This window comes from Diadema antillarum, unplaced genomic scaffold (assembly GCF_040938485.1).
Source record: "Diadema antillarum isolate AM-2024a unplaced genomic scaffold, OU_Dant_1.0 scf00000137, whole genome shotgun sequence".
Classification (NCBI taxonomy): Eukaryota; Metazoa; Echinodermata; class Echinoidea; order Diadematoida; family Diadematidae; genus Diadema; species Diadema antillarum.
Window position 1 is genome coordinate 1,076,488 of NW_027271026.1, and position 25,522 is coordinate 1,102,009.

Sequence of the window (25,522 nt, forward strand, 5' to 3'; positions counted from 1 at the left end):
AAGAAAAATGAAAAAAGAACAATTTTTTAGTGTCCGGCGTTGAGGTCGCTCGCAGACTGAAGCGTTTTTTTTTTTTTTTTAAGGTTCTGAAGGGGGGTGCGTTCGCACCCAGCGCACCCCCCTGGTGACGCCCATGGCCTATGGATAGCTCTATTGCTCACAGGAAACGGATGAAAAGGGGGGAAATCATCGCACTTGGATTATTCACATATTGATAAAGGTGTTCTGTGCTTTTCCTTCATGGTCTGACATGAAATGTTAATATGAACAATGTTTGTGGACTGATTTGTTTTTAATTTCCCAGAAGGGCTATACATAACCACAAATATGTCACAGTCCCGTTAAATAACATGGACAACCTCACGGCATGGTTTCCTGTTATCATGATTGAATAACTGTATAGTCTTGCATTATTTTGCTTCCTTTGTTCCACAGTGCCTCTTGTGTATGATTTTTTATTACTTTGATCAAATAAAGATGTGCATATTCTGGTTGGCCCTATTGTTATAATTATGCCTTATGATGTAAAAAATCCAGTTGAATTGATTTAACTCAAATCAAATCAAGTTTTCGCTACTCTTTTTCTGTACAATACCATCTGTGTTTCCAAGTAGGTTGCCTACAAAATGTTGGGCAATATCAATTGCTAAAAAAATAATAATGATAATAAAAAAACTCCACAAAATCAAAATGGCCTTAAGGTTTAAAGGCCCCTCATGCACCCTGACTAACGCGTCTTTGTTGTAGGTTAATTATGAATGACAAAGCAAACTTCTTACATGCATAGGAGTCTATAATCATTAGAATGTATTACAATTTGAGTTCTGTCTGACGAAGATAAAATCAGCACTCAATCATATCATACCAACATTGAAATATAACATGATTTTGATGATGATGATGATGAAGATAATAATAATAATGATAATAATAATAATAGTAATAATAATGATGATGATGATGATAATAATAATAACGATAATAATCGTAATAATAATAATGATAATAATGATAATAACAATAATAATAACTTCTATGCTGATTATCATGATGATGATGGTGATGATGATTCATTATTATCATTATTAGACTTATCATCATTAGGAATACATGGTAGGCCCCTATTGTTATTATCATTATCATAAACATTATCATCATACAGGCCTCAACCGAGTCGTTATTGTCATTATCAATTTTATCTTTATTTATGATAGGCATTTTGATGGAAATAAAGATAAAGAAAGTTTTGAACTTTGAACTTTGAAAAACGGGCACGCATAATATAACTGTACAAATAGGTGCTAGATGCTGTATACTGCATGCACACAGTGCAGTATACTCGTAGCTAATGCACGTAAAACACGGAAAACTTGTGAGGATTTACGGGGGAAGCATGGGGAGTGTGGACTAACGTGGATTGAAGTAAGAATACATAAATATGACACTTAGGCGTATTCCTGGAGCGACAGAGGAAGAAACATCTTCCAAAGCCCAAGAGGACTCAATTAGTACAGCTCAAGACCAAATAATGGCAGCAGTCCGGATGGCTACACCTAATCAGCAGCAGAACGGTTAGTTTTATGTTTGGTCCCATACACATGATTTGGTGTTTTATTTGGCAGACGTCAGTACACGTACGCGTTCAATTCACTTCATTCAAACAGCGTAGGCGTGGGTGGTGTAGCATGCAGCAGATCTACATGCAGGCATAAATAGATTGAGGCATTGATGATTGATGATTCGTTGACCGAATCATCGTTTCTATCGAGTAGTTATGGCCTATAATGGGGCTGGGAAGGGGTTGATCTGTGAATGGTAATGGATGTGCCATGCATGACCAGGTCCAGCTATCCAGGGCCACAGGCGCAGGCAGGCCGACAGTGTCTGTCAGGGTTTATTCTGCATCGAGCATGCAGAATAGACACTAGATTCTATAATAAAATATATATAGTGCAGTTGTAGGATCTAAATTTACTGCTTTTCAAGAGTAGACAAGGGCAAGGCCAAAAAGCAAGGGCAAAAGGGGGATGGTTGATCATTAATTTTAGATCTATTACCCCCGCTCCGCCAAGGGAGGAGGTTATGTTTTCCGACTTTTCGTTACCGTTGGTTTGTTTGTTAGTTAGTTAGTTTGTACGTGTGCAAAATAACTCAAAAAGTAGTTAACGGATTTGGATAAAACTTGCAGGGAAGGTTTAGAATGATACAAGTAACAGATAATTTAATTTTGATGGTGATTCGAGAATTTTTGGGGAATTTATGAAGAATTTTTTATATTTTGGCAGGTACGGTCAATGAACTTGGGAGTTCAGGCTGCGCGTATTTGAGGTTTGCATGCGCACGCTAAAGTGCGTGCTCTAGTTTCTGCTAGGGCAAGGCGTGCCGGCCGTGCAGCTGAGGGTTTATGACGTAACAAAAAGGCTTCTGCATTGGGAAATTGGGCGACTTTCAGCACACAATGCTGTAAGTACGTATGGGTGGAAATCAGTGATATCTCTGTGGAAGAACATTATCAGTGGTGGAAAGATGATTGTTTCTACATCATGCATAGCTCTTCCTGATGATGATAATGAAGAACTAAGGGGGGGGGGGTGGCACGGGGGAGGGTGGCATACTACTGAGAAGGAGAAAATACAAGTTTCTTTTTTTTTTTCATCAATGATACAATTGCAGATTACAATTTTATTCCATTTCCACTTTGTCAATAAGTATGTGTATCACGTGTGCTTTTCATTTGGGTGTGTTCATATAGAGTAACTGTGGCAGTATGCGGCCGTGCGCCCGTTCACAGCAGGTACAACATACTCGGTAATATACCGCTAAACACAGCGGCACACTGTGTACATGCACACTACACATACACTAGCACACTACCAATCTACAAAAATTAACCGATAAAATAGGCACAATCTCTGACATAAGTGAAATTTTCTTACCTAAATGACAACATATCGCATTCAAAATTTTATTTTCGGTACTTCTTAACATAACTGTTAAGAAACAAGAGTCTAAAAAACTGGATTTTTTTGTTGTTTTCCCAATATTGATGGATTTTGAAAATATATTTTCATGTAAAATAGAACTTTCGCGAGCCAATGTGGGCCGCAATTTTTTTGTTTGGAAAGTGGATGTTACCATTGAGAAAATGAGAAATACAAGAGAAAGACATCAACAACACCACCAGAATTGCGATCCCTGTTTGCAGCCGGTGCATGTGTGCCTGCTATTTTCACGTGCTTTGGCAATGGGAATTGGTGCTTACGCAATTTTCGCGAGACGTGAAGGCGTTCAGCTGAAGATCATGGAGCACGCGCGTATTGCATACGAATTGTACATCGTGCCGCAAGCAGAGCTACTACGGCGCATATTGGCGAAAATTGTGCAGGGTTTTGCCCTGATAAATCATGACAACTGTGTTTATCATTCATTGGTCAATTTTTTTATGACAACAATAGCGTTTATAAATAATCTTGTCTATGATATATGAAATGGTTGAAAATGATTTGCCTGATTTGTTTACAGTGTGGAAAAACCCTTAAACTGCCGCCAACAGGGTATTTTACTCTACATGTCATTATTTATACGTGTGTGTGTGTTTTTTTATTCAATTTTCATTGCATTTTAGTTATGTCCTACAATTTATTGATATTCTTTTTATTACACCATATTTTGTCTCTAAATGAAGTTTATTTCATTTTTGAATTAATGAACCATCAGAGTAATGAACCTGATTTCATATTTGGATAATGAACCTTCGAATTAGCAAACCCTAGTTTGATTTCGGACTAACAAACCTTCAGAATAACAGACCTTATCTCATTTTTGGAATTATGAACCTTCAGAATATCAAACCTTTGAAATAACAAACCTTCAGAATAATGAACCTAATTTCATTTTTGGATTAATGAACCTTTGGAATAACGAACCTTCGGAATAATAACAAACTGTAACCCTTTATTCTGCAAAGGACAAGCACAGATGATTTTCTGCAGAGAGGCACTTGCTGACAAGCTGGCCTTCTTCATAATGGAATTTGATGATTCTAGCTGAATTCCCATGACAGACAGACCTGATGATATTTCACTCAATGTATCTGGACTGTCGAGAGTGTGGATGTGGATTGAATGATTTTAGATGATGGGATTCTTCTTACTTGTACAGTGCACTCCTGTTTATAACTACAATGAAGTAAATTTCAGGTCCCAGAATTATCCTCTATACATCTTTAAACACTTTATTTGTTTGGTTATAGCAAAATTTCAATACAAAGAAAGAAAACTGCCAGTCCCGAGGGCTTTATTAGAACGTGAGTCACCTATAATTTGTAAAACTGGACACTTCTTGGGATTGAATAAAATTGATTGATAAATATGGTAACTTTCGCAGAGTTGAAATTTTTGCGCTTTTCGCAAACCAGAAACTAGCGCAAAAATGAAAGCACGCAAATATTTTTGCTTGCCATATGTTCCAGTAGGTGATGTCTTGATTCTGTGGAATTAAAAACATGTGAAACTCTTCTTACCTGGCAGAGCGCGAAAAATTAGTAGTGCAAAAATATCTACTTTTACAGTAATTGGTGTAGCCTAAAGAATCGTGATGATAGTTGGGGGAAAATGTACCTGTGGAAAACTTTGTTTATCAATGTTAGCAAAAATTTGAGTTTCCCGGTTGGTTTGTTTTATTCAGTAGAGCAATCTTCAAGTAGTGCAATTTTTCACTTTGGATATTTCATGAAGTGTATGATGGTTTCCTAGTAGCTCACTACCAAGAACATGCATATGAACAAAACCTTGTTTTGTTTTGTTTTGTTTTGTTTTTGCTGTCCATATATAAATTGACTAACCACACTGCCTTGTTTAATTTTTTTCCTGTTTCATTTAAACAGAAAATATTCAGCGATTCGCTGGCTTTGGGATTGGGCTTGCAAGTCTTCTGACGGAAAATATCCTGTCGCATCCATTCATCGTCTTCAGAAGACAGTGTCAGGTAATGCTTATTTGCATCAGAATAATCAAATGCTTGTCTTTGATTCCCATGATTAGAATTATTGGAAAGGGTCAACCAAGTGCCAGTCTAGTAAGGATTAATGCATTAGCCCCCCCCCCCCCAAAAAAAAAAAAAAAAAAAAAAAAAAGAGTGAAAAAGATGTGTATGAAAGCAAAAGGTGCGATGACTGTAATCTAATAAGGATTATCATGAACTTGAGATAAGTTCTAAAATGTAGACTTGGTCAGTTTTCCAAGGTATTCAATTAGACATAAACCAGAATTATGTATTATTACATACATTTTTACTCGTTCCCAAGATTGTGTGATATTAAAGGAAATTTCATCTATCAAGGGTGTGTGAATGCAGAGAATATGTACTGCATAACAAGAATTTATGTGCAGTATTGTTTTGTCTGTCAATAGATTAGTACTGAGTTATCAACTTCATATTGCAGAAAGCAGAAAGATACTGATGTTTAACAAACCTTATCAGTATTAATGACAATGCTCTTGTTCATTTGCTTTCTAAATTGATATGCATGGCCTCATTCAGGACATTGTGTGTATTTTTCATACAAGTATATGTGTATTGAGTCTCCTTTGGGGACAATGCACATTCACAGTAATTGACATCAATGCTTTTCCCCATTTTACCTTCAATAGGTGAATCACCATGCACACCGGTATCACATTCACCCATTCTCCGTCATACCAGTCATCGTCACATTGCAGAGACAACATGTAAGCTGTTCGATTACATCACTGCTTAAATTGTGGCATAAAATGGAATAGAATGAGCTTCCCATGATGTGCTCTATATATGTGGAACAAAATGTTGTTATTTCATGAAGTTACAGGGAATAATTTTCTTGGTATCGCATCGCAATTTGCCATAGAAGTGTACAGGATATCATTTGAAATATTGTTAATCAGCTGAAATTGCTAATCAAATTTGAGTTGGAAAATTATTCCCTGAGTTAGTATAATAAAGTAGTGGTACAAGTATGTTAATTGTTGATAACGGAAGCCAAAATTTAAGACATTTTTAGCTTGCTCAATGTATGAATATGTTTCTTATTCATTTTTTGTATACAGTATACATGTACCTGTAGGTATTCATGATTAAGATGCAGTAATTTGGTAGTGCTGGTTTAAAGACAAAAATACAAAGTACCCCAAAGAATATGCTTGTATTTGCTGCCCCCACCTTTCTTTATCTGTCTTTCTATCATAGCATTGGAGATGGTACTTTTCATTTGCGTACCTGCCATTCATGTTGATATGATCCCATATATTTGTATAGACCGATTCTGTGACGCGCTATGTGTATTTTTGGCATGGGCAGCGCCATTACTGCGGTGTCTCAGCCGACCCCCCTCCCACTCCCCCACCCCTCTCCCTACATTAGCACGCGCACGGAATGAAAAACTGATGCATGGTTGCTTTAGCCAATGGGCGTCTCGTACTGAGTGCGCGAATGCTTGCTTAGTGCGAACCTTTGTTACAAGTGCGCGATAAACATGCTGCCCGTGGGGTGGGGGAGAGGAGGGGGAGGGTATGCTGGGACACTGCAAAATGAGCTAATGGCTGCGCCCAGTGCCACAAATTGTCTGCTGCCCTCAACGAACCCGAATCGGTCTATATCTTTGTGTAGGGCTTTTTCACCATGTGGAAAGGGATTGGAAGTGCATTCATGGTGCAGGGAATTGGTCTTGGCAGTGAATCCCTCATCAGTGAGTTTACACCGTTTCCAAGGTAATTGGTTCACTTTTACAAACAAGAGGAGGTCTACACATTAATTTTGTTCAGTGTGTGTACAAATGTATGTCTAAAGTTTTGTCAATCTACTCCACAAAATCCTGCTTGTACCAGTTATATTAATGTTTTGTAAAAATATCAACTTGTGAAATTGATATGTTATTTTAGGTATAAGTGTGTCCTCATTACTCAATGGAATTTGTTAATGCATCTGAAATAATGGTAAAGTTCATGTCATTGGATTGTCATGAAATACTTATACCAGATTCTTAAGGTTAATAGGACCTCCTGTTCTGTCTTAGAAAAAAAAAGAAAGAAACAAAGAAACAAACATGAAGTACTCTGTTAACAGGGAGAGGTTCACACACAAAATGGTAAGAAACCAAGTTTTTATAATTCTTTGCTGATTTTATATTCTGTGTCCTGTATTACGTTCATGCTTTAGCTTCTCCAGACAATTGCAAGTGCAATTTTCAAGTGAATATTGCAATGTCAACCTTTCAGAGGAAAATTACTGCATTTTTTTCTTGACAACCCTAGACTCACAAACAAAGTGAGGCATCAAAACTGAAACCACTCTCATGCCACATGATTGTTTCACTGCAGGGAAGTGCATTCGTACAGTACAATCAAGCAGTTCATGGGTCACGTCACCCTCAAGATGACAAGTATCGCCATAACGACGCCGTTCCTGGCAGCCAGTCTTGTGGAATCAGTCCAGGTTTGGAGGAAAATTTGTCTTTGTCCTTGACCACTGATAACCCATTTCTCTTCACATACATTCAGAGTTAAGCCCTGTGCATCTCCACTGTAGAAAACAGATGTTAAAAAATGAACAAGCTCATATAGGCAATTTTTTTTTTGTTCTTATAAAGTATGTGAGAGGTACCATGTGGTATAAATGTATGCAGGTAACGTCACTTGATCGAATTGCACATAGAATTGAGAATGGGTAGCCAATTTTTTTATGCCTCCGCCAACGAAGTGGCCGGAGGCATTATGTTTTTTTTTTCTTCTTTCAGAGCAAATGATTACAAATGCAAGACAGGGCAGCATAGTATAGTTCACATCCAAGATAGAGGTTGGAAATATAAGTGCTAACGCAGAGAGATATAAAGGGTATGGGTGGGACTGTTCATTAACACAACATTTTAGGAGTTTTGTAATGTCAAGGTGGAGTAAGGTGTAAGACAATATTCTATTTTTTGTGGCTGGACTTGCATGATTTCAAATTGAAATACCTTTGTGTGCACTTTAACAACAAAATCATAGCTCAAGGTTTGAACTCATAGGTCATGAAAGATGTGGTTTCATGTGATTCTTACCAAGTTAATTGATTCATGTTGATGCAGTTTCTTTCAATGTTTACCCACTTATTGTCTCGCCCACCGGAGGTGAAGGCGAGACTAAGGGATCCAAATGGCGTCCGTCCGTCGTCCGTCCGTCGTCCGTCCGTCGTCCGTCGTCCGTCACAAATGTTAAAGTTTACCTGCAAGACTCTCTTATGATGCATAACTTGGCAACTGTTAGAGCAATGTCAGCCACACTTGTTTGATAGAAGCACTAGGGGTATCTTCATGTTATGGTGTTGTCAGAGGTCATGTGATGATGTCAAAGGTCATTTGAGGTCATATATTAAAGAGTATGTGCAAGACTCTCTTTTCTATGTTAAAGTTTACCTGCAAGACTCTCTTTTGACAAATAACTTCACATAAGTTGCTTGGATTACAACCTAACTTGGGTCATAGATGCACTGGGGGTACCTTCATGTTATGGTGCCGTTGGAGGTCACAGGATAAGGTCAAAGGTCATTTGAGGTCATACGTTAAAGTTTACTTGCAAGACTCTCTTATCACATGTAACTCGACACATATTGCTACAATGGCAATCAAACTTGGGTGATGGATGCACTGGGGGTACCTTCATGTTATGGTGCCGTAAGAGGTCACATGATAAGGTCAAAGGTCATTTGAGGTCATACGTTAAAGTTTACTTGCAAGACTCTTATCACACGTAACTCTGCACATGTTGCTACAATGGCAATCAAACTTGGGTGATGGTAGATGTCTCCTGGGAAGTTGAAGGTAACCACAAGGTCAAAGAATACAGACAGGGGTCAACGAACTTTTAGGGCCCAATGTTAAGTTTTTAGGGCGCATTTCGTTTATGGCTCATAACTTTTGATCCCTTTGTCCGTTTGTGACCAAACTTGGATGGAAGATACATGTCCCTTGGGGAGGTGAAGGTCGTCACAAGGTCAAAGGTCACAGACGGGTCAACAAACTTTAAGGGCCCAATGTTATGTTTTTAGGGCGCGTTTTGATTGTGGCTCATAACTTTTGATCCCTATGTCCGTTTGTGACCAAACTTGGACGGTAGATGTCCCTTGGGAAGTTAAAGGTCATCACAAGGTCAAAGGTCTCAGAAAGGTGTCAACAAATTTTTAGGGCCCAATGTTAAGTTTTTATGGCGCATTTCGATCATAGCTCGTTACTTTTGATCCCTTTGTCCGTTTGTGACCAAACTTGGATGGTAAATGTCCCTTAGGGTGTTGAAGGTCACCACAAGCTCAGAGGTCATAAGCAGGTCAATTAACTTCTGGGAGTTATAAAAAATATTAATTCTTTGTGCGCGAATGGGCGAGACACAATTTGGCGATTGCCTTGTGGAAATAAGAAGTAAGATATTCTAATTCCTTGTCATCTTATGGAGTCATTATGTCCCATAGTATGATGAACCATTGCACTTTTTTGGTGCCAATGGTTTCAACCTGTTTAATAGTTGATTTACCATATATATTGTATGTATTCATATATATGCATACATACACATATCTATATATTTTGTCTGCAAAATCAACATTTTGATGCATGTTCTATTCCTTGATCTGTGTTTTTCCTCCAACCTTCAGAGTGACATAGCAAGTGATAGACCAGGTGTGTTTGACTGCATCAAGGAAGGATTCTGTCGTCTTGTTGGGTGGGGCTCTTCTTCCACCACTCGTCTCCTCCCCATCTATACCCTCCTTTTCCCCACCGTCTTGCATGGCATCTTGAAATACTTTATCACATCCACCGTGCAATTCATCGTCCTGGCCATCCATCGGCAGAAGCTAAGGGACGCCGGGCGGGACCGCCTGGATGCCCCGGCCACCCCGGGCACGATGAAGGAGGCCTACTTCCCGGAGCTGGTGGCAACGTTCGCTGGGAACCTCACGGCGGATGTCATCCTGTATCCCTTGGAGACCATCATCGTGAAGCTGCACATCCAAGGCACCAGAACTATCATTGACAATACTGACAACGGCACGGGGGTTGTACCCATCAGCACGCAGTTTGACGGGGTGTCCGACTGCCTGAGGGGGATCCTCGAGGAAGAAGGGGTGGCCGGGCTGTTCAAAGGATTTGGCGCCCTCGTTGTGCAGTATCTCATGTACGCCGCCGTCCTGAAACTAACGCACTTTGTCTACCAGAAGTTGATGGAAGACTTTGTGCAGCGAGAGCACAGGTCGTGATGTTTGAAATCTTGCCTTCAGAACGGACCACGTGAAAGTTTCTCAAACGCCGGTGCTTTCTGACTTATAGACTTCTCGCTGGAATCTGACAACCGATTTGCAAAGCAATGAACGTACAGTATACATCACTGGAAAAGCCTATCGCCCTGGTTTTGTAATCATTAGAGGGTGCATGGATGAGATCTTGTATTTAATTGAACCATAAAAGAGATATATACAATGTAATCAAAGATTTCTCTAGTCACTGATACGTTTTGTATGACTCTCCCTGGTATGATGACAAAGGTAGTTTTCTTCTTCTTTGTATGCTTTACAACAGGACAAGATGCTGATATCAAGTAACTAACTTTATATGTATCAATTTTGCATGGCATAAATATGCATGAAAAGATGACCTGACATTGATACAGACTATTGTAACCTTACAATCATAGGCACATTAAAAAAAGAAATGTTTTATTAGCAACACAGTATGCAGTGGGGCTTGCCAAATGGTATTTGTTGTCTGAGAGATGGAGAGGTGCTTGCTCTATCCTTGCTCTGCCTTTACATCCAATATTAACATTTGTACCAGCAATCATATTGTCAATCATATCATATTATATGAGCAGGATACAGGTGAGTTTTTTTTTGTTTGTTTGTATGGTTTTTTTTCTTGCATATTGTACAAGATAATACAGGATGAACATACAAATTTTTGTGAGCTATCCTTGCAAAAGGCACAGCTTAATGTGAGAAATAGAGATGAATTTGGTGTGCATGAGAGACCATTGGCCATCACGCACCTCTCTCCCGAGACCCTCTGCTAAATGTCCACATCTCCATGTCAGGAGGCTGGGTTTGTGTATGTCTTTGTGCATTCATCAGAGATCCTGCCTCCGTCCCCTCCTCCCCCCCCCCCCCCCCCCCCCCCACATTGGAGTTGTTTGCAGTTTTAACCTATAGCTGTGACAAGTCTTTAGGCAGGGTGGAGTTGTGTCAAAATGCTGTGATGATTACCTCTTGGAAACACGACTTGAGAAATTTCTCCTGGTCGTGTGCATGCAGTGACAATTATCTTGTAGCTTTTTACAGGTGAATCATGTCAAATTGTTTGTAGCAATCGTTTTTCTCTTCATGCAATTACTAAAGTATTACTTCTGGGTAGTTTTTCTCTCTGCATGAGATCTGAACTGTGTTTGCCAAGGTGTGAATGTACAGTATTGATAGCCGCGTGCCATGCCATGTTACAGCCCCAGGATATCGATGATGACTGCCATGTGCAATCTACTGGCTTTGAAAGGTTTACCAAACTTTCTAATGCCCCTTTTAAAATCATTTTTCTGTAGTCCGGCTAGATGTAATTTAAAAAAGAAATCAAGAAAAGATTATACAGACATACATGTAAGTAGATTAATAGCACTCTGTGTTCTTCTTTCCCCTCCCCCAAAGGCATTAAATGATCCAAAACAAATCTACATGTAGACCTAACAAAACAACTGTATTCACAGAATTTCATCTGAAGGTTATATAATTTCTTATCAATGTCCAGTGTAACTTTTATGGGAAGCATATATTCCAGGGCAGAGATTGGCAGGACCCCACGGGCAAATTATTGACATTGACATACCGATACATCATTTTTAGTTATGGTAGTGATATCACGAGTAAGGATTGTTTGTAGGGCACTTTTTAATGCTCTTTTCACAATCAGACTCGAGCTTTAAGATGACGAGACTTGGTATCTTCAAATGTATCTTCAGTCATTTACAACAGCCAACAAAAGTTACAAAACACACGAATGAGATGTGCATTTTTCGCTCTCCATTAATACTTGTGCATCAGGGTCCCACATACGCATATGTACCTATATGTAAGGGTTTTTGAAAGGTGAAAAAAATGAGCTTCGGTGTGTAATGCATGTGCATTAAATTATATTTAAAAAAAAAAATGCTACATAAAGTACCTTAACATCAGCAGCTACTATGGTTTAATGTAATGGAGGTTATTTATTAGTAGGTATTTGTAATTGTATTGATAAATAGCCAACATCAGCTCTAAAAGTCAACATCTCAAGCAAGTGTACAGCCATCTTCATATCTCATACTAGTTGGTTTCATGAGCACACTGTGTTATCGTGTTCCTCATGTACATGCTCCTTAACTCTTTATGTGCCATGGTGTAAAACCCCTGTGCACCACATTATTCTGAGACTGAAACATGGTCATGCTTTCGGAAACATTCTGTTTTTCAAACCCATGTAACTTTTATAGATTTTTCTTACCCTGGACATGTAATGGCAAGCGAAGTTGTAGAGAAAATGCCAAGCTTTGCTTTGATGTAAATTGTATGACAAACCTCTGATTGTTTTTTCTTTCAAAGGACCAGTAGCTACAATATTGTAGAGGCATGACTTCTGCACGCAAAACAGAGACAGAAACTTAGAATTTACTAGAAAATTCAGTGGGGAACGCTGCTTGACAGTCAATCACCACATAAAATGCAAGCTACGGGTGACATAAATGGAGTCATGAGAGACACTTTCTTGCACTGTGGCTTTGGCAATTTATCGTTTGGTTCGGGCGGGTTTGTGCTTTTGAGCGGAATATGCAAACTTGGCACGCCATCGACCGAGTCGGGCGTGCAAACATGGCACGTAAAGAGTTAATACATGCTGTTGGCATGGGTTTTATGAGAGGAAACATCTCTGACTTGGTGAGCAAATTCTGATATTTACCCGCCCCAGTTTTCACATGTGTAGAGCCCTGCTCGTTACATCATTATTTGCCTAAGACCCGAGAAAGCATGATTTCCCTTGTTCATACATTGGTTTTATATTTATATGTGAGACCTGTTTTTTTTTTTTTTTTTTGCTTTCCAGTGCTTTTGCTGTGATGTTTATGGCAGTATGATTTACAGTATGGGAGGTATTTCATGCGGATATTTCCCAATATCATGGCATTACACAAATCTGTCATAATCTATGCCAGTATTTTCCCGCACCATCAGGGTTTTCCTGTGTGAGTGTACCATAAATCAATGGATTCAAGTCAGCAATAAAAACATATCTGTCGAGATCATTACAGATGAGTTTGCTCATATTGGGGAAAAAAAAGAGATATATATTGTAAATTCAACTGTGAAGTTACTGATGTTGAATTGGAGTTACTCTTGTCATTAGGATTGTACCAGCTATCCCATAATCTGTGATGAAACAGTGCCATCCAACCTGATACTTCTAAAGAAAGCTTCAAGTAGTTTTATGTGCACACATAAATATGCGAGAGACCTGTATGTGATTGCTTTTTAGAGTATGCTTTTAAAAGTAGTCTTTGTGTTCAAATGATCCAGTTTTTTTCGTTGCTGAAATTCTGTCATGTGCCAACTTGTATTTATAAATTTACAAGTGGATATTGTTTGTCTTTGAAGTTGAAAACCTTATTGAATGGCAAAACTATTCCACCCCTGGCAGCAATTATCAAATTCTATTGGAGGGAAAATTAGGCCTGAAATCAGCAGTTATTAGAAAGACTGACTAGTACGTTGTACTGAACACCTGCTGAAATCAGTGATAAGAACTTTGCTCACAATATGAGTGAAAATGAAAAGGATTTTCAACACATTTCTAACTTTCTGGCATATTTTAAGTGTAGGGCACATACTTCAAGAAATAAAAAAGGAGTGGTTTGTGACGTTAGTGAAAGGTGGCAATATCTTTGACTACAGATGTAGATATGGAAAGGGATCTACAATCTCTTGTGTAATAATCACTTTCTTGTGAAAATGGCTACAATATTTTGTGTGTTATTGCCATAAGTAGCCCTTTAACCACAAAGTATTAGGCGATGATTTTTCTACTCCATCCCATATGCTAGGCTTGTTATGGTATCATGCAGACTTTGCCAAAGTAAATGGAGCTCTTGTGTAAAATCTCAGCAGAAATAATGTAGCACTTTTCGAATGTGTGATTGGAAGCTCTGGGAAATGTTTGCCAATGCGTACTACCTGTAGATTACACAGCACTGTGTGCAGCTGTCATTGTTATTGTTAAGGAATTCATGCTCGTATCGCAGTGTATGTTTCTGATGAAGTCTTTGTCGAGATTAAAGCAAAATTGGGCCTTAAATATCTCAGGAATCTGACACATACACGTACAGTGAATTTGTTAGGTGCAACCCAAATAAATGTAGCACATGGACATTTGTGTCTCCCCTAAACCAAAAGTCATTGCTGGAGGGGGTTACACGTTGGCTGTATACATGTCACAAGCTCTGAGAAAATCACCCAATGCATGTTTCTATCACCTGTGGATTCTTCCAGTTGTCAATAATAATAATATTCTGGGAAGGGGTTGTCCAGTTTCATAGTTGGATTATTAAAGGTCATAATATATATACACACACATATGTTGTGACCTCCCTCTTATTGTACTTCTATCATGTGCTGTAGTGCTGTGCAGTAGTGTGCCTCTTTTCTGCGTTTTGGTGTTAGTGGATGTGTGAGGAGTTAATTAATTACCACAAAGAATCCATCTCATACTACACGGACTCCCGTCATAACAAAATCCTCGGGACTGGCAGTTTTCTTTCATTATATCGAAATTTCGTTATAACCGTAACAAATAAACAAGAAAAAATACGTAGAGTGGATAATGTTGCAGCCCTAATTTTTACTTCGTTGTAACCGAATTTTGTTATAACTGTGCTCGTTATAATGGGAGTGCATAGTAGTATACAGACAGATGGACACACATACACATCAGAGGACGTCACTCCCCCTAACCCCATAAAAAAACACCCCAATACACAGGTACACGTATATGATATATACAGTTGCTGTATACAATACAGCTGAAGTGAGTGTTTATGGAAAATGTTTTATGAAGTATTGTCAGCATTAAAGCATGAATTGAATGGGGTAATATATGATACCTATATATATATATATATATATATATATATAATACCTATATATATATAAGTAACAAAGCTGCAACAAAGTTGATGCTGTATTCACCAACGGTTTATTTCTTCACACAAATTTTCGAGCGTCTCGCCACCCTTTCTCAAGTGTTTCTTTTAGCTTTCTCAACACTTGAGAAAGGGCGGCGAGACGCTCGAAAATTTGTGTGAAGAAATAAACCGTTGGTGAATACAGCATCAACTTTGTTGCAGCTTTGTTACTTATCTTTTTATCTTGCCAACACGTGGACTACCTTATCAATATATATATATATATATATAACTAAAGAAAGATATTATCAATTTGTTTTAGAGGAGTGAATATGTGCTATGAAAGATTTTTTATCAATTGTCACCCTCTGTACAAGTGTATTTGTAAAATGGCGACTACATTTTTAACAAACATGTTGGAAAAAAGCAATAAGTAGGATTCAAACCTGTCATCTACTGCTTTCCTTGCAGCGAGACTACCACCAGCCTATCCCTGTTGGTTTGCCGGCAGTGACATGATGAAATAGAACAAATACTCAAGCTCTGAAATTTAGACATTGTAATACTATTACAAATGTCAATAGCTCAAGGTGGAGGAGTTGCTGCTGGCAACCAGGAATAGCCTGGGATTTCCCTGTATGGAATTGCAATTATGAAACGAAGCAAAACATCCCCATTGAAAAAAAAAAAAAATCAACAACATGAAGACAGTGAAGCCCTCGCCCATCCCACAATGAAGAAGAAATGCAGTTAGGCTTTTCCTTACAGGCAAGAGTTTTGCCATCTTTGACCATTCAACTGTCTCGCCATAATCTTCATCAAATATGAGATGCCAGATAGATGGTTAGGGCATGGCTTACAAACATCTCATTTTGCCGCTCCCATGCAGCAAACGTAGCCAACCAAATTTTACCGACAGTAGAGGGACTGAATAGAAGACAGACTGGTGGTACAGGCACAGGACAAGGCTTCTTTTATTATCAATGTTCACATGATAATTGAACGTCAGTTTGCATTCATACCATTATGCTTCTTGTGTCTGTATACAGCAAATAGTATCATAATAATATATGATTTTAGCTCTTTTTTTTTTTTGGTTTAATTTCTACAGCATTTTTATCATTTTTTTCATAAAGAAATAACCTTCCACTCAGTCTTAAATCTTTAAATTTTCAATACATGTGTCTAAATTTACAATCTACATATTAATACAATGTCAGACAGGCGCTAACTCTGCTGTATACAGTGCCTGAAGATAACATCCCAGTGCTTATTCACATACAATTTCAAGTACCTGGTGTCTTGACAATATATCTTATGATACATAACAAAATAACTGAACTGTATCTTAAGGAACTGAAATGTAGTCACCAATTAAAAAAAAAAAAACAAAACAAAATACACCTCCTCCTTATAAATTTATTGAATGGATGAGCAATTTGCAAGCTTCAGAACAATTCATTAATAGCTAGCTTTGGTAAAGAACTTTGATCTTGACAAAAAAGGCTTTTCAGAAACTTCTGGTACTTGTGGTACTTGTTGCTCAACACTACTTTGTGCTGTTCTAGCTGGGCTGCTAATAGTCTTTACTCAAGACTCCTCAAGTGTGTACTAACTACCCCAAGTGACACTGCAGCTACTACATTAAATGTACCACATATTTTCATCTAGGAGTGATGGATAACTTGGCAAATGCAAACTTGACGGGCAGTTCTGGGTATCAGTGGATCCATTTAAAAGAATGACAGGTACAAAACGTGAATGCACTTTATGACCAATCCTTCCTTCACTGGATCTAGTCAAGTTTGCATTCCGGCGAAATATTAAGCTTATGCAGTATTTCACGCTGCATTGGCAATATATTGCCTCAGCTACTCTTTGGTGAGAAGACGTAACATGGAGCAAGCTGGACAATCAGTGAATAAGAAATCTACATTGGCTTTATCTAGTGTAACTGCCTGAAACAACTGCAAACTACATCTTGCAAAAATAAACTTTTTTTTTTCTTTTCTAGCTTGAGAATGATATGGGAATAAAATCTATCAAGAACAACTGTCCCAGTCGTAATCTGAATCACAGATTACACAGCACACAAAGATCCACGCAGGGAGTTTTGGTACATTAGCAAATGAAATCATAGCGAAAACATTCAGCGAACAAGCATATATTGTACAAGCTACAAGCATGTATATCAGAAGCCTATGTGGGACAATGAACTACTAGGTGTTGTTTTTCCTATTTCCAAAACTTATACCACAGCTGTTTAAATCGTGTTTGGAACATACAAACTCATTTGTTGAAGAACTGTTGAATTAAAGAGATGAAAATGACACACAGGGTACCATAGCAAATCTTCACAACATACAATCAAGCACTGAAAAACGTAACAGATCTATCTTGAGAGTGAGAGTTTTATAATCTGCAAATACCAGACAAGCAGATAACTCGTACTGCATTGCCAGGCAAATATTTTCGGATTGAAATACATGCTCACTGTGCACAAACATACATACAAAGGTGAACCCTTCTGTCATTTTGAGGTTGTGAAGATTGAGCATACACAAGTTTAATCTTAGAAACACAGGTCACTTTAATGAGCAAATTTGAGAGAGAAAAAAGTTCTGACAAAATATATCTTTCATGAAAGTACTAAACAAAACACAGTCCTGCCAGTTGCATACTTTCATATCTTTGTTGGACTTTTTTTTTTTTTTGCACACCTTCTTTTGGGACTTTGTTAACTTGCAAATCTACATGTTGAAGAATAGATGTGCATTTTGATTAAATATTTTGTCAATTTCTGATGAAATGAATACGTACACGGGATTTATATTTGTGAGCATTTCTCCAGAATGAAGACTTCATAATCTTACAAGTGTTTGAATTCACATCTGGAATGAAAAATATGTAGCATCTCTTTTCAAGAGGAAAATAAGCAATTTCCCAGCTGAGGGAGAATATCATACATTGCATATCAGCTTAGAGGAGGCAATATTTTTGCATGTTCTTGTAATAAATTTTGCAAATATCAATCACCTTGGAAAATCTGCTAATCATATGACAAATGCAAGTACATGGTATGTTCCATTCAAAATCATACAGGATCTTTTCTGGTTTCAACAGAAAAATGAGGTGATCTAATCATCATCATCAATTTCCATTGGATAACACAAATTGACCACTTTATCAGAATATCCTCCATGTTTAACCCGTTGAGGACGGTTTGATTTTGCTACAACACGCATTTCCCATAGACATCTGCCCGAGTATACTCGGGACTCGTCCTCAATGGGTTAATACTCTTGATTCTAATTGGTCTGGTGTCTGAATATTCTTTCTTGTAAGTTTTGTTAGCTAGTAACACTCCAGGATTTAGGTGCCCACTATATGTTGTAGAATCTTTAATGAAAACAACTGAAACAACAACAAATCAAAGATATCATTCTACAAGCAATTATAGCCATGAACAACATCAACACATAGTTTTGGGATCATCACAACTGTTGAACTTTCTAAAGCATAAATCACTGAGCAAATCTTTGTGAAAGTATGCTTTCACAACCACACCAATCTCGTTCTTAAATGGCAATAGGTCCCTCATATATACTTTCAATGGCCGAACTTTGAACACATCGGCTCCCAAAGACAAGTGTGTTACATATGCCTTTATCAACCGAGAGTAGAATAAAATGTGATTTACACAAACCAAACTCAAAGTGTAAACATCCATGGATCCCTTAAGAAGTATGTATGTGTCCAAAAGTGATTATCTAGGCAAAGTCAAAGTTACAGGCTGAAAAAAAAAAAAAAATCTATGGCTATGATACAAACGACACCATGTTCATCATCTCTTGAGTCGTCTTTGAATAACTTGCCAAATGAGAATATATGGGTCTGGGTATAAGATGTAACACAATCTGAAGAACATACACTTGAGGCATATACACACTATGAAATTTGGGATGGTATGGAGAAGTTCAACACATTACACGAAGCAATGAGGCAACACACAACAAAATACAAAAACACGTCGTAGTCATGACAGTAACGAGTTTAGTGTTTATATAGTTTATAGCTTTCCTCTCTCTAGGAGTTCATCTTTCCCGCAGATATTCATATGTATAAAAAAATATGTGGATATATGAAAGAAAAAGCGTAGATGAAATACAAAGCAATGGCAGCTCGCGTGAGTACATGTACAGTGGTCTATAATGTCAATTATTTTCATGCCGTAATGTATGCTGAAGTCGCAAGAGCGCCACCTCTTGTTCATTCTTTGGCCAGTCAGCGTGTAAGCTACAGTCTCATTGGTATGTGATGGGAGCTGGTCGCATCCTTTCAGAGAGGAGCGTAGAGCAGACGCCACGTAAGGCCATTCAGTACGAGATATTTTGAACGCCACACGAGAAGGAGAGAAAAAGAGAACTTTTCTGTCGATAACTGCCATTCTATCCATCGCCATCAGGACCTATCTCTGTGCACCAATCCAGATCCAGATCCAGTCACATCCTGCAAGTGATGAGCTGACTCCATCAGTCTAAGTGGCATGCAACAAAAGAACATTCCTGTGCCCACAGGGAGCTAAAGTTGACCACCATCTCCGTCGAAGCTCGTCCGCCTTTCACTTCCAGTCCCCATCACAGCAAGCTGTTTGTGCGTTGGGGGGCAGGGATAGTGTATCCTCAACATCCTCACCCCAACATGTCAGCTGGAATTTGCTTGTTTGCTTTTTCTCCCCTTCTCACTATCGATTCTGCTTTGTCTTTTTCCATCTTTCTTCCTTTCCTTCGAATGCAGTGAACTGGTGGCAGGGGCAAAAGTCAGAGGTCAGAGGTCACAAGCCTTCATCGTCCTCCTCGATGACGTTTCTGTGCTCCAGTATCTGTGAGTCAAATGTAGATAAAAAACTCCTGAACTTAGCAGTGCACAGACAGACTACCATGGCTATCGTCATGACAACAGACTGAAAGCACAATGCTGATTGCTAAACATGGGTGCCACACAAAGAGATTTTCCCCAGTGACTGCTAGAGTGCGGAGTCTTCATACACCCTGTACTATTGTTTTGTGAGCGCAAGGGGAGCACTGGATGACAACGAGGCGGTAGGCTCACCCCTCGTGCTAACACGCTAGCAAAGGAGCAACCGAGGAGCAGCCAAAATCAAGTGCGTCCTTGCGTAAAAGTTCAGAAGTTCGCGTAATACGCGCTGTAGAAATGTATACTTAGTACGCAAAGTCCGCCATTACTAAGTGGGTACAATGGCGGCCCCCATGAAATCACTGACACCATTGTAGAGTCCGCCCTCTAGTGGTGGGGAGGAGAAAAATCTCTTTGGTGCCACATCATTAACTGCACATAAGTTATAACTACCCTTGCCACTGTGTTGTTGCTAAAATTCCATCCATGTAACTATTTGTGGGTTTTGCAATACGATGTTAACACACAAGCAGCGTACAAATAAGGCATTCCATGATATTCTTACAGCTGAACTTGCAAAGTGGCAGTCCCTTCTGAAACAACATACTGTTAGTGTGGAATATTTCGTTACTTTAAAAAAAATTGTTGTGAGTTCTGCGCTTGACTGCACTATCACAAAAATAATACCACACAATTTCTTCTTCTTCTTTTTTGTCAGAGAATCTGCACAAATGTGATATCAATTATCTCAGGATTATTCTTACAGAAATAAAGATGGCACTATAATACACTGTGACGTGGTACAGTTTGGTAGCTTCCAGATATGAGTCAATCATTATGACAGTGTTTAAGAGTTTTTCATGATAAAACTGGAATAAAAATGTCTACCCTTGCACATCATTTTTTAAACCATGAAATATGTTTATCCGAACATACTCTGTGATGGTTCTCTTCTTCCTCCTCATCCTCTTCCTCCTCTTCCTCTTCTTCTTCTTCCTCTTCTTCTTCCTCCTCCTCCTCTTCTTCCTCCTCCTCCTCTTGGTGGTTGGTAGGTTGTCCGTTGCCATGGTTATCATTTTCCCGACACCACTCCCGTTCCTTTAGCACTCTGGCGAAGCACTCTTCAAGGTATTCGTACTGAATTGGGAAAGGGTGAAAGGAACGAGAAGCCATTGTATATAGGCAAATCATGTTTGGAAGAATGGAGGAAAACCAAGAGCTAGATACAGACTATATTGCCCAAACATTATAATACCAAGATGTAAGTAACCTCTAAAATATACAATTTTTTTTTTCAAAATATCTAGAGCCAGCACTGCTTCTTCATACAGTTTCCACTGCCTAGCTGCATGACACAATTTTGGGGGTTTTGTCTTTGTTTGAGATTGTGCCAAACTGGTGGAGGATACTATTACTCAGGGATTGCTGTCTGCCATCTCAGTAAAGTAAAATTTAAGCCTGCACTGCCGATCAGACGTTTCTGCATATCTGAGAGCTGAGCTGGTCTAAATTTCATGACAGAACTGCATTTACAAGCCCAAGCCCATCACATAACGTCTTCATAAATATATTAGGCGATTCATATTGCGCAAAATCAGGGGTTCATATTTTCATGCATAGACTTACATGATCTTGTATAGTTTTTGGCTGGTCTGAGCTAAACAAACTGCACAGAAATTTGCCAAACTCTCGTAAAATTTCTCAAAGTTTCTCTTCACATCAAGTTTCCATTAACCCCAAATTGGGCTCTTATAAGATAATTTAATTACTTTTCTCCTCCAGCGACTTAAAAAGTGCTCTATTATCATCATGTCAAATCATCCGTGACCAGTCTCACTTCTCATGGCATAACTGGTACATGCAAACTGATCAGAAAATTTGACAAAGTCTAGACTGATGTCGAAAGTAATCTGCCTATAAAACTTTGAGGGATAAAAATGAAAGGTGTGCAGATATTTGTAAATACCTAACCACGCTACAACTACAGACACAAACAAAGCAAACAAACAAACATAGACAAGAGGAACATGTGATAGAAAGCAACAGCAACAACAACAGCAACTCCCTTCCTCCCTTACTCACATATTTGGTGAAGACTCGCACCCATCTTGGCTTCTTGCCCGGCTTGGTGTACTCAAAGCAGAATGCCATGCCCTCCTCATCCGTCTCGTACTGACTAATCTCATGCCAGTCAAAGGCTGGGGCTTGCTCCTATACATTGAACACAGGTATAACATATCAATGTGTGTGTGTTTATATGATTGATTGATAGATAGAAAGATAGATAGATAGATAGATAGATAGATAGATAGACAGACAGATAGATAGATAGATAGATAGATAGATAGATAGATAGATAGATAGATACAATTTGTAGATAGGTAGATAGATAGATAGATAGATAGATAGACAGACAGACAGATAGATTAATAGATAGATAGGTAGATAGATAGACAGATGATAGAAAAAAGATAACGTTAATTCCACTTATTTTTTTTCCAGCGAAATTAGAGCACTTGACTATTTTAGACATTTAACAGACTTTTTTTAAGTTGAAAGAATGTGTACTTTTCATTAAATTTCTTTGTTTATTTTCATTTCATCATTCCACTTCTGTGACATCACATATTGTTGTAGTCATTTTATCCAGTATTGACTGCTCAAATGGATTGTTTGGGGTAGATTCCCCTTGATCTAGGCCTTTGCACGACCCACTTGCATGTAGCAAGTTTTCTGCATGCTTGTGAGCTGTGACAATTACCGTTTGCGCACTTAGTACAAACCAAGCGTTCGCGCACTCAGCAAGTGCTTGCGCAACCGATGAGACAATGTAATATGATGTATCATTGAATGGCCAGTAACAACGGTAACCTATGGGGAGTTACTACATTGGCCTATGCATCTTGTTCAATACGCTCTCATATTGCAGAATAAAAATTGAGCAGATAATAATACATGTTTTTAATGTGCTGCTACAACGTTCTTTCTAGATGATAATTCAAAACCTTGAATACCTGTCACAGCTTAAACTACCATGACAACCTGCCACAAATCACTGTTTTGAGGGACACAACTTCTGTCTACCTGTATCAAGAACATTCTCCTTCTGACAATAATACATCTGTATCAAGGATTTTCTGCCTTTTACACTATTTCATCTGCATGTCAGCACATTTGGACAAGCTTTATTCTTCTTCTTTTTTTTTCGCTGGACCTACCTCTAACGTTCCGTCCTCCTTACAGGCCTGTAGCGTGAACTTCTTGTAGCCCACGACTGGAATGACGTGACCCGACTTCTTGGCGTCGCACGAACAGTGGGGGAAGGCCACCGTCCCGTAGCCGTCAAGTCCCCGGACTATTTTCAAGTACTGGGAGGACAGACAAGGAGGGTTTGGTGTCAGTAGTCAAGGTCAACCTTTGTACATATCTTCCACTGATTTCCTCCCAGTTTCAGTGCTCTGTGAGCTTACTTCACTCACATTCAATGCGAGAATTAAAGGGATTGTACAGTTTTGGATGAGACCTAATTTCAGGTTTCTAACGTTTTTGGGTGAGATAATGAGAAACCTCTAATGACATATGAAAGAGCATGTAATTCTATGAGGGATTCAACGTTTATTTGATGAAAATTGGTTTTGAAATGGCTGAGATATCCAAAAAAGAGCGATTATAGTAAAGTGTGGGACCCACACTTTATTACGATCACTTTGTTTTACTTTATTTTTGGATGTTTCAGTCATTCCAAACCCGATTTTCGTCAAATAAACTTTCAGTTCCTCTTAAAATGGTGTACTCTGCACTATATCATAAGTGTTTTCTTGGTTTCTCGCAAAAAGCTAAAAGCCCAATTCTCATCTCCACCAATACTGTACTATCCCTTTAAACAAAATGATTCATACATGATAAATTAACCCTACACAAATAATTTAGCTTCTCAGTTGTCTTTGGTTGTTTGTTTATTTGCGTGGAGGAAAGGATTAACTCCCATTAACAATATTTGTCTGACTTTTGGCATGACAGAAAATGCTTTTCTTACTTCACAAAACATTGATATTTAGAAGAAAGGAAATTGTTCCTCTGGGAAACATTAGCTTACGATCACTGCTTTTCCATTAACAATATTTGTCAGACTTTTGGCATGACAGTAAAATGCTTTTTATCTTTACAAAACATCAACATGTAAAAGCAAGGAAATTGTCCTCTGGGATACAGTAGCTTATAATCACTGCTATAATGAAAAGGTTGCAGCGACAATACTATGTGATGACATACAACTGTATGATACTTATACCAGCATGTTGTTCCAGACACCTCTGGCTGAGGAACAGAGAAATTGTAAGGAAAGGTGCCGTTATTACACCATTCTTCTCTCATATCAGACATAAGACACTAGGTCAAAATAGAAATTAAAATTTAGCTCTGTAAAACCCAGACAGCAAACTTAAGAGACTCAAAAAGATTTGCAGACACAAACATCTCAAACACTCCTTTTCACAGAGTACTTTATACCACAATTGTCAATTTGTAGATGAATTGCAACACGGCAACAAACCCATTAGCAGTCAGCATGTACATCGATTCCTAATTAGTAATTGATATGATTGCTACTGACAGGAATGGCTAACCTCCATGTGAATCAGCCCCAAGGTCAGGCTTACCTGTAGTTTGTTTTGCTTGTCCTGATGTGCTTTCAGCTCATACAGGGTGTTGGAGGGGCACTTCACTCTGTGTTTGGACACATCACTCACCGCCTTTAGGGGGGGGGGGAGAAATACACACAAAATACAGGATTACAAGAGAATTTTACCAATAAAGTTTTAGCGGAATGATTAGATAAAAAAGAATATAAAACCTATATAAGTGAAAAAATGTGGGGAAAAAACACACCAACAAAAAAAGAGACACAAAAATATTTCAAAACCTATAACAAATGGAATGTTAGCAACTTTCGGCTAGCAATTCTTCACGGCCAAGAATGATAGTCTTGGTCACAGACTCCAACCTTATATGTATGTGCAGCGCTCCTTGTTTACTTTGTACAAAATAAAAAAAGAAGGCTGAATTCTGTCTTTGTTTTCTTAACTTCTGACGGAAATGTAACTTTACTTATTCAGATTATGTATAAGCATGTAATGTCCCTGATGTTTTGAGCCTGAAAGATGTAGAAGTAGTTAATTGCAAGACAGCAATGAAGTTGTTGTACATGTAGGTAAACTGGATAAGTATCAAGTTAAGTCCAATATCCTCTGTAAAAAGGTGACAACTGACTTGAGTCATTGTAGGTGTATTTACCTTTGCGACATAAGTTACAAAGATGCCAATGAAATTTTAGGACATTTAAATATGATACATCGTGTGTAAACTTACAGCTCAGATAACACGGGCATAAGCACAGAGAAAAAAACAAACAACTC

At 38.4% G+C, this 25,522-nt stretch overlaps 2 protein-coding genes across 2 annotated transcripts in view; one reads left to right on the forward strand and one right to left on the reverse strand.

The window, feature by feature from the left end:
* The first annotated feature begins 1,390 nt into the window (after nucleotides 1-1,390).
* LOC139721041 (mitochondrial outer membrane protein SLC25A46-like) lies at nucleotides 1,391-11,008 on the forward strand. The gene is made up of 6 exons (XM_071632371.1): nucleotides 1,391-1,571; nucleotides 4,886-4,986; nucleotides 5,652-5,729; nucleotides 6,643-6,743; nucleotides 7,353-7,467; nucleotides 9,658-11,008. The coding sequence occupies exons 1-6, from the start codon at nucleotides 1,439-1,441 to the stop codon at nucleotides 10,258-10,260; spliced, it is 1,131 nt and encodes a 376-aa protein (XP_071488472.1). The 5' UTR covers nucleotides 1,391-1,438; the 3' UTR covers nucleotides 10,261-11,008.
* An 8,919-nt stretch (nucleotides 11,009-19,927) lies between these two features.
* The window catches only part of LOC139721054 (sorting nexin-27-like), a 119,874-nt gene continuing 114,279 nt past the window's right edge, over nucleotides 19,928-25,522 (reverse strand). Inside the window, exons 8-12 of the mRNA XM_071632384.1 lie at nucleotides 24,767-24,859; nucleotides 23,327-23,476; nucleotides 22,191-22,319; nucleotides 21,045-21,245; nucleotides 19,928-20,073 (exon numbers count right to left, since the gene is read on the reverse strand). Of these exons, the coding sequence (XP_071488485.1) occupies nucleotides 20,026-20,073; nucleotides 21,045-21,245; nucleotides 22,191-22,319; nucleotides 23,327-23,476; nucleotides 24,767-24,859 (621 nt within the window). The 3' untranslated portion in view covers nucleotides 19,928-20,025. The remainder of the gene's footprint in view (nucleotides 20,074-21,044; nucleotides 21,246-22,190; nucleotides 22,320-23,326; nucleotides 23,477-24,766; nucleotides 24,860-25,522) is intronic.

Coding starts and splice junctions, on each gene's coding strand:
- LOC139721041 (XM_071632371.1), top strand. CDS start 1,439: ATGACACTTAGGCGTATTCCTGGAGCGACAGAGGAAGAAACATCTTCC. Junction 6,744..7,352: donor GAGTTTACACCGTTTCCAAG/GTAATTGGTTCA, acceptor GTTTCACTGCAG/GGAAGTGCATTCGTACAGTA. Junction 7,468..9,657: donor GTCTTGTGGAATCAGTCCAG/GTTTGGAGGAAA, acceptor TCCAACCTTCAG/AGTGACATAGCAAGTGATAG.